The sequence below is a fragment of the Carassius auratus genome, unplaced genomic scaffold (assembly GCF_003368295.1).
Source record: "Carassius auratus strain Wakin unplaced genomic scaffold, ASM336829v1 scaf_tig00217943, whole genome shotgun sequence".
Taxonomy (NCBI): Eukaryota; Metazoa; Chordata; class Actinopteri; order Cypriniformes; family Cyprinidae; genus Carassius; species Carassius auratus.
In genome coordinates this window covers 1-15,000 of record NW_020529321.1, presented here as the reverse complement: position 1 = coordinate 15,000, position 15,000 = coordinate 1, and the positions used below count along the sequence as shown (strand labels likewise).

At 37.9% G+C, this 15,000-nt stretch overlaps 2 protein-coding genes across 2 annotated transcripts; both read right to left on the bottom strand.

The window, feature by feature from the left end:
• Positions 1-132: 132 nt before the first annotated feature.
• Positions 133-11,596, bottom strand: LOC113104210 (beta/gamma crystallin domain-containing protein 1). Its single transcript, XM_026266060.1, has 13 exons — positions 11,576-11,596; positions 11,063-11,211; positions 9,506-9,632; positions 6,930-7,075; positions 4,643-4,769; positions 4,489-4,518; positions 3,703-3,815; positions 3,465-3,597; positions 3,201-3,340; positions 2,790-2,913; positions 2,507-2,665; positions 2,188-2,350; positions 133-1,030 (listed from the first exon to the last, which is right to left on the bottom strand). Exons 2-13 carry the CDS (start codon positions 11,170-11,172, stop codon positions 942-944), a joined length of 1,461 nt encoding a protein of 486 aa, XP_026121845.1. The 5' UTR covers positions 11,173-11,211; positions 11,576-11,596; the 3' UTR covers positions 133-941.
• A 53-nt stretch (positions 11,597-11,649) lies between these two features.
• Positions 11,650-14,994, bottom strand: LOC113104209 (beta/gamma crystallin domain-containing protein 1-like). Its single transcript, XM_026266059.1, has 7 exons — positions 14,790-14,994; positions 14,500-14,655; positions 14,157-14,195; positions 13,877-13,995; positions 13,652-13,799; positions 13,417-13,556; positions 11,650-11,816 (listed from the first exon to the last, which is right to left on the bottom strand). The coding sequence occupies exons 1-7, from the start codon at positions 14,988-14,990 to the stop codon at positions 11,672-11,674; spliced, it is 948 nt and encodes a 315-aa protein (XP_026121844.1). The 5' UTR covers positions 14,991-14,994; the 3' UTR covers positions 11,650-11,671.
• Positions 14,995-15,000: the final 6 nt, after the last annotated feature.

Genomic DNA, 15,000 nt, shown 5'->3' with positions numbered 1-15,000 from the left:
GATCTGAACGTAAACCGTGTGTTTGTGTACACACATACGTCATTATAGGTGAACTAACCCTTTAATACATCATAATTAGTTTATGTGCAGTGTGAAAATGATAGGATCATGGCAGCAATATTTGATCTAGACATTATAATAGTTTTTATTAATATTTTGAATGTTTTTTTTCTGTTCCATATGTTATTGTTTTAAATTGTATGAATTAATAACTCTGCATAACGACATGTTTTTCATGAAAATAATAACTCATACACAGAATACATACACAATTCAACTAGACAATATTTGGATAAATGAGTTGTCATGAATTAAGTTTTTAAGTTAAACAAGGATGTTGTTTTTACAGTGCAGTCCAGTAATAAATTCAGTTATTGATTTAAAAAAAGCAATTTATAATTCTCAGAATTACAAGAAAAAACTCATGTAATTCACTCCACTATTATCTGTTTTTTTGTAGCAGTGCATAACTCGTGGCCGAATGCAGATCAGCACTGGTCTGGTTTGTGCTGACTGTGAGAAGAGGCTTCTGTCTGGAGCTCCTGAACCATAAAACACCAGAATCCCCTGACAGCCAATCAGCAGCCAGCCAATCCCCACGGGCCAATCAGCACAGAGCTGATCTCACGTCTCACTGATTAGAACACAACAAACTTTTTTAAAAAACATTTTCTAAACACTTTGTGCTTTAATACAGTGTCCACACAGGCACGTTTATACGCTTGACACATAAGAAAACAGTTATTATTGTTCAAGAATGTGTTTTCTTCCTGTCGATCTGAGAGTTCATCTAAGAAAATAACACAACGTCCAGCTGATTATGGTCATTTTCCATCCACTGGCTCTCATGAGAAAGAGAGTCCTCCTGGTGCAGCTGCCTCACAGGACGCTGGTCCCCCTGGCGCAGCTCCGCAGCAGAGCAGTGGGTCCTGTGGCGCAGCTCAGAGGAGCTCCAGAGACCAGCGCTGATTCAGTTTGTCAGGGTGGAATTCGTTCACGATAATCTGGTGTTTGTCAAACTGCTGACCCCCTGCAGAGGTCAGAGCCAGATCATTAGAAATCATTATTTATATCACTGTATTACAGTTTACAGTTTAAGTTTAAGTCAAACCTAATAATATAGTAAGTACATATAGTCATTTAATATTACCCAGTACTTTAAATGTACAATTTCACAGCAACATGGACACCTTAAAATAAAGTGTAACCTATTATTATTATTATTAATAATACATTAAAATAATTTCTATAATAATGTCTGGGGAAAAATAAGTCACTAAATTAGTTTAAAAATTACATTTTCTTGCACTAAATTTTTAATGTAACAATGCTAAATAAATAAATATTAATAATAATAATGGCTCTCCAAATATGCTTTGTTTTTCTTCTAAAAAATATAACTTATTTTTATTGCTTCATGTGAATTATTACACAAATATTTCTCAATGAGACTGGCTCTGTTAATTAAATGTGGATTTTAAATAATTTAATTAATAGATTTTCATGTAAGCTTTTCTGGTACTGAACTTAATTGGAATGGGTTTTCATTATTCTGTTTTTAAACAATAATATAAAAAATGATTTTGATCACTATATTACACTTCAGAAGTAACTGTTTTGCCCGCAGTGCTTAAATGTCATAATGCAAAAGAAAATAACAATGGCTTAACAAATATACTTTGTTTTCTTCCTGCAAAATATAACTTATTTTCATTGCTTCATGTTAAATGAGTTGCAGTTGTGTGTGTGTGTGTGTGTGTGTGTGTGTGTCTCTGTCAGGTGTGAGTGTATCCTCCTCCAGCAGGTGGCGCTACAGCTTCGTGTTCACATCACTCATGTATTATCAGCTTTATTCAGTCATTTCAGGAAACACTTCATCAGTTTCTATCTAACAATATTTATGTGTACTTTAGAATTTTGTTTTTTATATTTAACTTTTTTTTGTAATGGAGGAGTTTATGGAATCTTTAGACCTTTTAAAAGTTTCTTCTGAGTTTGTTGAGTCTTAATAATTATTTATTTTTTAACTTAATCAAAAGTTAACAGTTTACAGCAGATACTAACATTAAATGATCTAAATATCAGTCGTCGCTCTATCGCTTTAATAATAATAATAATAATAATAATAATAATAATAATAATAATAATACTAATAATAATACTAATGCGATGCGATCCAGTGCTGACCTTTGACCTCCAGCACAAGCTCCGGTCTGGCGTGACTCCGGATGATCCCGTCACTCGAGACGCTCCAGAGCTGCTGCGGTGTTCCGGCTTCAGCGGAGAGAACCACTCTACTGCCAGACATCAGGCCACCAGAACTCACACACACACACACGTCCAGCAGAGCCTGACACACACACACACACACACACACACACACACACACACACACACACACACACACACACAGACACACACACACAGACAGACACACAAACAAATTAATTACAAAATAATTAGTTTAAGCAGAAAGAGCTGAGGTGTGTGGTGGGTCAGTTTCTACCTTGCACTGCAGCTGACCGTCCTGATAGGTCCAGATCTGCTCAGCTCCGCCCGTTTCCTCGCTCACCTGGATACGCATCAGTTTGATGTCGTCCAATAATCCGATGACGGACATCAGAAGCCCCGCCTCTTTGTTCCGCAGACGGAAATGCACTTGTTTCTGTGACAGTGAAACACAAACACATTGAGCAACTATAGATCCATCTCTCCTCTAGACACGCTGATAGCCCCGCCCCCAGGGCTCATGATTGGTCCCAGGAGCTGCAGTGGGCGGAGCCTCTCACCTGAATGAGCGGCCGAAGCGATCCGATTCGCAGCCAGGAGGAGAGTTTGGGCCAATCAGGAACGGCGCCAGGCTTCAGCAGGATCTGAGAGCCTCTGAAGTTAAGATCCTCATACAGAACCCAGCTGTCAATCACACACACACACACACACACACACACACACACACACAAACTATAAATGCACAGCACACATGAATATGAAGTAAAGGAGTGTGTGTTGTGTTGGATGGACTGCTGTGTCTGCTTCACACCGCTCTGTTGAATCTGACGAAGAGCTGATGTTTTTCCACTCTCACATACTCAAAAACTAAGACTCGTTTCCAGCAGATATGTCAAATCTACAATCTGAATCACTGTGTTCATGGAGCCCAGATGAATGAGTGTGTGTGTGAGTGTGTGTGTGTTCCTCACATGCCGCCGAGCACCAGCACAGAAGAGACTCTGGAGCAGCTGTGTGTGAGCTGCAGATTCACCGAAGCCGTCTTCAGCAGCGTCCTCCGTCCTCGGAGTCCAGATCGCTCGAACAGCAGCAGCGCCGGCACCGAGAGCTCCTGACACACACACACACACACACACACACACACACACACACACACACACACACACAGCTGTCAGAACACTACACACACCTCTGATGAAGCAGAGTCACATGTGACGCGTCTGAAAGAGACTCACGAGTCCCGTGGGCTGCAGAGACAGCACTGATGCGTCCGGCTCAGAGAAACCCATCGTCCTCAGATCAGGATAAAAACCCTCCTCCAGAACACACTGATGACCCGAGAAACACTCGCCGCTGAACGCCTGCCAGCTGCGCACACACACACACACACACACACACACACACACACACACACACGCGTGAGAGCAGAAACACACACACACACAGACTGATGACGGAACAGATCTGACGAACCTGCCCGCATGAACCCTGCAGGAGCGCACACTGAAGCCGCTGGGGATTGTGGGTAACGAGTCCTTCAGCAGGACAGATGTTCCTCCGAATCCAGACTCAGAGAATAACTCCATCTATTACATCAACACAACCACTCGCCATATCAACACCTTCTTAAATTAGGATAATCAGAACAAAAATATATGTATGAAACAATAATTTGAAAATTAAATAATAACAATTATTTTATACCAAACTAAAAAATAAAAAGAATCTAATAATATATAAAAAATATGTATATATTTTTATAATTAATTATATGTAAAATTTTTTAGGTTTAATTAGAATCATGTAGATATGATATATAATAACTATAACTGAAATTCTATGTGTGTGTGCATATATAAAAATATTATTAATAATATTTTGTATTTAAAAATAATAATTAGGAATACAAATTGAAATAATGTTTTACTTAAAATATTTAAATAAATGTAATAATAATCATTTCAATAATAATAAAATTAAATGTTATTATTAATAATAAAATAATTAGTAAAATTGGAACAACATTATATATATATATATATATATATATATATATATATATATATATATATATATATATATATATATATATATATATATATATATATATATATTAAAACCAGAACATAATAATAAAAACACACAAATACATAATTCATTATTTTTTTCAAAAGAAACTATTAATTAGAACAAAACATTTGAACAAAAAGAAGAAAGAAGAAGAAATAATAAATAAATAATAATAGGTATTGTACAAACCTGGAAGTGGCAGGAGCTTTCCAGATTTTCCTGAAATATAAAATATTCCGATTATTAACTGATCTTGGGTCATTATTGTCCAGTTAGAGAAGCAGAACCGTCTCTATGTTGATGGTCAGATTGCGGTCTATTCATGACCCGGTCAGTCTCTCACCAGGATCACGGGGACGGCCGAGCAGACGCGGCTGTGGGAGGAGCCCCAGTCCTCCGGGCTTCCGTACAGACCCTTCTCCAGAACATACTGCTGACCCGAGAACCCGGGACCCTCGAACACCACCCACCTACAACACACCAACCACACGCATTCACTTCTGTCCTCGCTGAACGTTCTGAGATTATTTATTCAGCTTCAGAAAATATATAAATCTCAGTTTTAAAACAAGGACCCTTACGACTGGTTTTGAGGTCCAGGGTCTCATATAAGAAGAACGCAGCTGCAGTTTTGTTCTGAAGATGCTCAGTGTTTAGTGCTTTACATTCCTTGAAACCCAAACTGACATTTAATGCAGAAAAACTACAGCGTTTCCAAAATAATGAGACTCACAGAGCCAAGGAGCCACACATGTGCCTGAACAAATCCAGACCTGCCTTAATGCATGCATGCGTCTCACACACACACACACACACACGAACACACACACACACACACACACACACACACACACTCTCTCACACACACACACACACACACGAACACAATTACAGAAATGCAGTCAATACGTCTTTGCCTTTACTGATGTTCTACCTCAGTTTTTCCAGTATAAATATATAAACATTCATTAATGAAGATATATTTACTGCAGAAACACAATGCATTAAAATGAAGTGTAAACCAGAAAAATATCTGCCTCTGGAGTCAGACACATGAACTTGATTTCACTGTAGATTCTATGGAAGTTTGTTTCCACCAGTGTTTTTCTTGGTAATTATAACAATAACAGTTTTGTTTTGTTTGCTTTTCAGTTTTATTTCAGTTTTTTTGTTTTTGTTTTTGCAAATTTGCAAGTTTATATCTCTCAATTCAGTGTTTTTCCCCCACCACAGAGTTAAAATGCAAAAAGTAACTAAATTTCATCTTACAATTCAGACTTATTTCACAATTCTATTTTGTCTTGTTTTAAACTCCCTTTATTTCAATGCATTTGTTCCTTGATTTAAGGATGCTTACATATTAGTACTGGAAAAATGACTGCAATAAAGTACTGAGGAAGAGCAGCAGATTCTGCAGCAGAATGTGTTTGTGTATTTATGTGTGTGACAGAGTGTGTGTGTGTGTGTGTGTGTGTCTGTGTGTATTTATGTGTGTGACAGAGTGTGTGTGTGTGTGTGTGTGTGTGTGTGTGTGTGTGTCTGTGTGTATTTATGTGTGTGACAGAGGGTGTGTGTGTGTGTGTGTGTTGAGCACTTCAATTTAAAACCAGAAACATGCCTGTATGTGTTTAGACATTTTGTTTGAAAGGCAGTGCCCTTCACACACACACACACACACACACACACACACTCCAGTAATTACAGGGAACCGCATGGATTGTGAGGAGCTCAGCAGCAAAAGCAAACACTCTTTCTATCGTTTCACATGATTTGCATTTCTGCTCGTCTGTTATTGTCATTTTCTGGCAGACTCTGTTGCTCTGATCAGCCCGAGGCCGAGCTGTGTTCGTGTAGGCGTCACATGACCTGCTCGGGGCGGGAAACTATGTGCATTTACCTGAACAGGTGCGATCATGAGTTCTGTGGAAGCAGTAGCAGACTGAAACCAACGGCATGTAACTTTGAGCCAGTTTCTTGGTCGGACGGTTTTCTATTGATGAGCTGTCACTTCAGTGATGGACATCCTGATTGGCTGAAGAGAGTGCATTAGAGCCCGCCCACTGTTTGGTTCCAGAAATGTTTGCGTTGTTGATTTTTTTTTTAGAAAATATATATATTTCGAATTTATTGCTATTATATAAACATTTAAATATTTTGACAGTAAAGCTGGTGCTTCATTAGAGTGGGCGGGCTTTGTTTACTGCAACTCTCTGATTGGTGGAATGTTACACACAGCATTATGGGTAATGTAGTTTTCCACCACAAATTCAGCCGTTAAATGCTGTCAATTTAGTTTTATGTTTTGTTCTGTTTTGTTTTTGACACAAAAAAATAACTTTTAAGTTCACAATTATGTCTTTTTCCTCACAATCCCACAATGCTTCATGGGAGTGAATTTGCTCTCAGTTACTCTCTGATTGGTGGAATTTTCTCATATAGCATCATGGGTAATGTAGTTTTTTGGCACAAATTCAGCCATTAAATTTGATATGCAAACTGGTGGTTTAAACAGAAACAGGCACCATCGATTAACAATCCTGCAGCTCTTTAATGGTTTATAAGTTATTAAAAACCAAATTCTCCATGGTGTGTTTTTACGTCTGGTCTCTGTAATGAGGAAAGTGACTCACACTCCGGCCAGGACCTCGATGGAGCGCGTCTGCGGGCCGTAGCGTGTGTTCATGGCGTTATCCAGCGGCTCCAGGAGGTCCATGCAGACGCCGCGCTCTGAGAAGTCCGGCTCACTAAACATCTTCATATGAGGGGAGGAGAAATCCTGAAAAACAAAGCATTTCACAGCCTTTAGTTGTCTTACATTAGAAAACAGTTGGCATGTGTTCGGCGCTGGCTCTGGTTCGGTAATTTCCTGCTATTGTGTGTCCATAGCTCATAAACACTGCAGGTATACGCTGATGGATGTTGTGTAACGCGTTTGGCTGTTTACTATTTGTAGTAATAATGACTGATGGAGATCAGAGATGTGTAAAAATTTCTGAACTGATCCTAAATCAGTAACTCAGTTTGGGGTTCACCTGACCCCGATCACAGGTGTGTTTCTTAGACATGTTTACACAGCATGTGTTTATGAGTTCAACAGCTGGACAGAGCAGAACAGAGCAGAGCACTCAGTGTTTTATGGCTGCACACACCGGTGCTTTAAATGGGAAGTCAGAATTTCCTATTTACATTCATGCATTTAGCAGACGCTTACAAAGTGACTTACAAAACAGGAACAATTCCACAAACTGGGGTTTGTTAGCTGATGAACAGCTAATTATTAATTAACTCATATAAAAATAAAATTAAACTAAAATTTGCTTTAAATTTAAAAACACTTAAATTAAAATGCGATAAAATAATTATCTGCATTAGTTAATTAATGCATTAATAACTTGTTAACTTGCCCAGTCATAATTATATATATATATATATATATATATATATATATATATATAAATATAAATATATATATAAATATATATATATACACATACACTATAATATAATATAAACATTACATAAATGTATATATTACTTTTATATTTTATTAGTTTTTGTTAAAGTAAAATACATTTAAGATTAAAATGTTTTAATTTTTTTAAATGTTTCATTTACCTGGTAAATAATGCAAATTAACTTGGCTTTTACAAAATATGAAGACCAAATTTAACTACTAACCTAAAAGTTGTACCTGTTGCAGTTATACCTGTTGTACCAGTTTTACCTGCGCTCACTCAAATCATTAACACATCCCTCCACATTGGTGTTCTTTCATTGTCATTTTGACAAACTCGTATAACTCCACTACTTAAGAAACCCACCCCCATCTCTTTTAGAGAACCACAGACTGGTTTTCCTTCCTCCATTCATTGCCAAAACACTTGAACGAGCTGTGTTCAACCAAGTCTCTTCCTTTCTCACACACAGCAACCTCCTTGACAGCAACCAATCTGGCTTCAGAAGTGGACATTCAGCTGAGACGGCCTTGCTCTCAGTTGTTGAAGCTCTAAGACTGGCAAGAGCAGAATCCAAATCTTCAGTACTTATCCTGCTTGATCTGTCCGCTGCTTTTGACACGGTTAATCACCAGATCCTCCTATCAACCCTACTGGCAAAGAGCATCTCAGGAACCACACTTCAATGGTTTGAGTCTTACCTATCAGATAGGTCCTTCAAAGTATCTTGGAGAGGTGAGGTGTCTAAGCCACAACATCTAACTACTGGGGTGCCTCAGGGCTCGGTTCTTGGACCGCTTCTCTTCTCTGTCTACATGGCATCATTAGGTTCTGTCATTCAGAAACATGGCTTTTCATACCACTGCTATGCTGATGACACTCAACTCTACCTCTCATTCCATCCTGATGATCCGACGGTAGCTATTCACATCTCAGCTTGTCTAACTGACATTTCTTCCTGGATGATGGACCATCACCTTCAGCTTAACCTTGCCAAGACAGAACTGCTTGTGATTCCAGCAAACCCATCGTTCCATCACAATTTCACCATCCAGACTTTCACAGACTCTTTCATTAAGTTCCCTCCGGGTTGAATGACCTGCACAACTCAATCCACATCTTCAAGAAACGTTATCTGACCCTCTAACACTAGCACTCTCTATTCTAATTCTATACTTACAAAAAAAATTGTCCCTTTTAGACTTGCACACAAATTGATTTCTTTAAAAAAATTAAGACTAGCATTTCTAATCTTTTTGTATTCTATCTGTTTTCTTTTTATTTATTAGACAATTAACAAAAAAGTTCTCTAACACTAGCTTGCTCTATTGTTTTTCTATTCTATTAATATAATAATATAAAAACCTGTTATAGCACTTGCATATCATTGTTCTTTTGTTAGTTTTGATTACTTCCATTGTCCTCATTTGTAAGTTGCATTGGATAAAAGCTTCTGCTAAATGATTAAATGTAATTGTAAAATCTCAGGAGGTAGTCCACTAGACAAATCCGGTGAATGATTTACTTTAAAATATTTTCCACTCAGAAATTGCAAATACGTTTCACAAATTATTACAAAGAAACAAAAAGTAACATACTGAATTTAAACATGAAATTTTGAAGTAAAAATACATTATCCTTGAGTTTTAAGCTTCAGAACTCATCAAACGCTCTTACAGCTTAAGCACAACATGACTATTCACCCAGCTAGTGAAGCGTGGTGACCGATGGCTAGTAAAGATGAGACTCACCATGAAAACGGGCCGTAGAGAGAGGAGTTGTTCCCCCGTTCCGCCCCAGTCTGTCCAGTCCAAATACTCTCCTTCCTCCAGAACGAACTGCTGCCCCTCGAAACCTTCGTCATCGTATCCCACCCACCTGAGACGAGAAGAGAGTAAAGCATCCAACAGCAGTGTCGGGAGTAACACATTACAAATAACACTACTTGATCAGATTAGTTACAAGAAGTAACTAGTAACATAACGCATTACAAATAATGCTAGTTACGTAATCGGATTACTTTTTCACAGTAACTAGTAACGTAATGCATTACAAGTTATGCTAGTTACGTAATCAGATTACTTGTTACAATTAACTAGTAACAATGCACTACAAGTAATTCAAGTTCCATAATCGGATTACTTTTTTTTTTACAAGTAACTAGTAATCTAACGCCTTACAAGTAACACTAGTAACATAATCAAATTACTTTTTTACAGTAACCAGTAATGTAACATATTACAAGCAATGCTAGTTATGTAATCAGATTACTTGTTACAATTAACTAGTAACAATGCACTACAAGTAATTCAAGTTACGTAATCAGATTACTTTTTTTACAAGTAACTAGTAATCTAACGCCTTACAAGTAACACTAGTTACATAATCAAATTATTTTTTCACAGTAACTAGTAATGTTACGTATTGCAAGTAATGCTAGTTACGTAATCAGATTATTTTTTTACAGTAACTAGTAACAATGCACTACAAGTAACGCTAGTTATGCAGTCAGCTTACTTTTTACAAGTGACTAGTAATGTAACATTACTAATAACACTAGTTATGTAATCAGATTACTTGCTACAATTAACTAGTAACAATGCAAGTACAAGTTATTCAAGTTACGTAATCAGATTACTTCTTTTTAAAAGTAACTAGTAATATAACGCCTTACAAGTAACGCTAGTTACATAATCAGATTACTTTTTCAAGTAATGAGTTACTTTAAATTCACAAGAAAATATCTGAGATACTTTTTTCAAAAAAGTAATGACAGTTGAGAAAAGAATGCAGAAAATGCTAATTCTTATTCAGTATTTTGTCTTGTTTTAGAGTGCAAGTATCTACAACACCCTTGAAAGGTTTGATTAATTAAAAAATCGAACTGTTATATAATAATATAATATAATACACATGAGAGGTTGCTCTGAAATAAAAACACTGTAAGTTTCAGAGCTCAGAACTAACATTCTTTGATGAAGAAACCATACTAAGATTATAAGCGCAACTCCGGAAATATAAAATAATTAAAAAAAGGCATTTCATGACCTCTTTAAAAGAAACTTTTACTTGAGAAGCAAAATTACTTCAAGACTTGTTTTCTTAAAAAGGGATCAAAATGAAGTGAGTTTATGCTCAAAACAAGAATGAATATCTGCCAATGGCTGAATTTATTTTTCGATCACTTTTTAAGACTTTTCAGTCATTTTGCTCGATAAACAATGTTAGTTGTTTTAAGGACGTTTGAATGTTTGCAATGGAAAACAAGACATAAATACTGAGGATAAACCTCTGGGTTCAGGACTCACAGGCCTCCGAGGATCTTGAGTGATTCCACACAGTTCAGTCCGTGATCGTCCGGGTCGCTCGGGTCTGTTTCTGTCCTGGTGAAGGAGAAGACGTCTCCCTGAACCTCCATGCATCGGCCCTCCAGACCGGCCTTCTCATACAACACGGCCTGAGACACCGAGCCATGAAGAAATCACACTCTGAGTCAGTGTTAACCATTTCTGGTACAAATATCTAGCACTCTTAAATCAGGAAACTAAGTCTTACGAAAAAAATGTATCAAAATTAAGTACGTTTAAGTGCAAAACAAGAACAAATATCTGCCAATGGGGTAAATAAACTTGTTTTCCCTTTGAATTCAGTTGATTTTTCTGACTCTGATATTTGTTTTTGTTTTAAGCATAAACACATAAATCTAATGTATTCGTATATATTCAGTCACTGTGCTTCTGCGGTAAATGTATGTTTTCAATATTTGTCCTGTAAGACATGACAAAACATACTGAGGAAAGAAGTCACTGAAACTCACAAACCTTGACTGCGTTTGGATTCTCGACCTCAGAGCGCCCTGGAAAACAAGCAGAGTTCTGGTGACACACTGCGTGATGACTGCAGACGGGTGAATAACACTACGGTGTGATTCGTACCATTCTCAAAGGTCTCAGAGAGCCGACCACGGGCGACGGGAAACCCCAGGCCTCCGGGAACGGATACTCTCCGGCCTCCAGAACCGCCAGCAGACCCTGGAAACCTGGATCACTGTAAACCATCCACCTGCAGAGCAGAGACGACAGCTGTCAATCATCCGTCACCTGATCACCTGACCGAGATCACCTTCAGTGGTTTTTATCTACTTCATCTCTCAACAGAATCTACAGAGAGACAGACTACATAAACAAACACAACTGACCTATTCCATTAAATGCTATTTTGACTTAAAACAAACAAATATGAATATGTTGTTCTGTAAATATTCCTGGTTGTTGTTGTTGTGTTCTGCTGCTGTAAATCATTCACCTCCACCCTCCTCAACAATCTGTGATTTTCTCTTTCTATTCCTGCTTACATTCCTGCCATAGCTTTCATCTGCCATTTCTGCCCTTTTCCTGATTATTCCTGTCTTTCCTCTGTGTTTTTGTCACACACACACACACACACACACACACACACACACACACACACACACACACACACAAAAAACAATATATCTAGAGTTTCCAAGTATTGTGTGTGACTGAAGTGTCTGTATCTGCCACTTTAATAATTATTAGCATGCTATTTTCCTCTTTCTGTCTGTTATAAACACTACTGAGAGCATCAGAATGAGTTTTGTGCTATAGTCTGAGTGCAGGGTTCTGATATTGTTTATATGGCTCAGCGTGACTATGCTGTGGACTCAAACGCTCTCATGAAGCATAAACATACTCATGAATCATCATCAGGAATCCAGTCATTATGTTCTCACAACACGGTCTTTGCACTGTACATACAGTTTAGTACTTAACTCTTGTTCTGTATGTGCACAGTTCAGTTATTTAAGATAATTTAAGTGTGACGACCGCATTCTACAACCGTATTGATTTCAGATAAATCTGGTACTGGCAACCGCATTTACAGTGTGTACAGAACTGAACTGAATAAATAGTAAATAACATATTTAAATGTGTAATACAAGAAATCACAGGGAAGGAGGTATGTCTTGACCCAGGGTTGCCAAGATAATGAGCAGAATAATATTTAAGTATACTTGACTTATAATTAAAAAAAATGTAAATATATCTGAGCTACAGCTACTCTGGAAATCCCATGTTTTCATTGTTGTGCATTAGGGGGCGCTATCCCAAAACAACAGATGCTTCCACATGTAATGTCACGAATCAGACAAAAACAGCATCAAAACTGTGTAACGTTTGGAATTATACAATTATGACCCATGAAGAGTTAACGACGGCCAAGCATTTTGGGATGCTGTAATTCATTCATAGTCTTTTTTTTCTGCCTTTGGTTCTAAATGTTATTTATTTATTTATTCATTTGTTTTTGTTTTTATGAAACTTGCCCACATTCAAGTGTTACTAAAATAATGAAGCTAGAATAAAATGCTTTTGTTAACCAGCAAATACCTGGTTTCTTTCTTTTGATGTTTGAATGTTCGGATGCCTATTCATTTAACAACATATGTACAAATTAATGCCTAAATAGGACATAGAGTATTGAAATTGAAAGGTATTGAAAGGTAACTTGCCCAGTTCTCCAAAACAGAAAATGAATCATGATAAATTGTTTGTAAGCACTCAGTAAAGATGTGCAAGTCAAGAGCTTCACATTGACAACACACACCCCAGTAAACGCTCAAGGTCCGAGCAGAACTTACAGGCCACTGTGGACTTTGATGGAGCCGGTGCTCTGAGGACGGTTAAAACTGCCCACTTCCACAGTTTCATCCACAAACTCAGAGCTTCTGCCCATTCCAGCGGGCTCGGTGAACAGCTCTATCCGGGGAGGAGTGTAGTCCTGCAGAAACATACAGGAAAACACAGCAGTCACTCCCATCTCTTTTGACCTTTGGTTATTGTGTTCAAAACAATAATTTCAAGAAGGTCACATACTATGACAGCCAGTCGAATTGAGCCAATGACCACAGGGGCAGATGTTTCTTCACCCTCTTCTGTCCATTGATTGGGCAGTTCTATAACTCCTTCCTCTTCCAGAGGGATGCATCGTCCCTCAAATCCCGTTTTCTCATATAATATCCAGCTACGAGAGGCCAAAATGCACAGTTAAATCTATTCAACTGAAAGGCCCAGTATTTGTTCACCATAGATGCCACTTACCATCCTCTGACCACTTTAACAGATATGACACTGGACAGTTTGATGTGTGTGGAATCAGGTTGATCCCTGTAGAACTCAAAGGACTGACCGCTGAACTGATGGTGCTCAAATATCACAATCTGACGGCCACAAAACGTCAAATTAGGGCCCAAGATGTCACATATTTTTACTTGCATGTTTAAAGCATAAATAAAATCAACTTTGCTCATGTTATGCAAATAGAGCAGGTTTACAGGTATGAAATTCTCTGATAGTTCAAGGGTTTGAAATTCTTGCAAACCTTTCCAGGACGCCGGTGGATTCCGCGAGAAGCTGGAATCTGAAAGACAAAACGCTGTGGTTAAGAGAGTAATGCAGGTTATTGGATTGCAAATGTTTCAGAATATTTAACCAAACAGACAAACTGTCAAAAACATGAGCCAATGATAACCCAAAGATTTTACCCTGTTCAAAGGTTCAACAAGTTGAACAAGTTTTGTTCAACAAACTTCAAATCTCCCACATCGTCATGTACAAATATGGACACGCATGAATAACAAGCTGGCATGCAGAGCTATTGCAGCTATGAACATAATTATATTTAGCATTTACAAAGAAAATACGCATTTGTTATGGACTCATACATTTGGAAGTTTTCGCTGAGGTTTAGCTTGAGGGATCTGAGCCGCTGGAACTGCAGGTGCCGGAGGAATCGTCTCTTCTGGGATCTTCCCTTCAGCTACGTCAACAGCCTTATTCAGATCCACTAGACCAGGAACTGAGGCACTTTCTCTAGCCATCTAACCAGAACACACAAATATACACACACAGAACAACTCTATTGTAAAACATCACTTAGCACTAGCTTAGGATATGAATGTATGCAAGTATGTGTTGTTGCTGTGGTCATTGTGATGAATGAGGGATGGCTGACCAGTGGGTTGATCTTATTTGATGGTTGAGCGTTTTCAGGTTCCTCAGGAAGAAATTTCTCCAGGAAACAAGGCAACATTATGTCATCAAAGCAAGGACATGGTGGAGAAGCATTCACATCTACTGTAGCTGTTTTCAGGGCATCATCAGAACCAGTCTGGGTACAATTGAGAAGCAGTGATTCATTAGTGTCTGTAAACATAGTGACTGTG

Coding starts and splice junctions, on each gene's coding strand:
- LOC113104210 (XM_026266060.1), bottom strand. CDS start 11,172: ATGGAGGTTCAGGGAGACGTCTTCTCCTTCACCAGGACAGAAACAGAC. Junction 4,770..6,929: donor ATCGAGGTCCTGGCCGGAGT/GTGAGTCACTTT, acceptor GGTGTGTTGTAG/GTGGGTGGTGTTCGAGGGTC. Junction 2,351..2,506: donor ACGGTCAGCTGCAGTGCAAG/GTAGAAACTGAC, acceptor TGTGTGTGTCAG/GCTCTGCTGGACGTGTGTGT.
- LOC113104209 (XM_026266059.1), bottom strand. CDS start 14,990: ATGTTTACAGACACTAATGAATCACTGCTTCTCAATTGTACCCAGACT. Junction 13,996..14,156: donor TCCACCGGCGTCCTGGAAAG/GTTTGCAAGAAT, acceptor TGTGGCCGTCAG/ATTGTGATATTTGAGCACCA. Junction 13,557..13,651: donor CAATTCGACTGGCTGTCATA/GTATGTGACCTT, acceptor ATGTTTCTGCAG/GACTACACTCCTCCCCGGAT.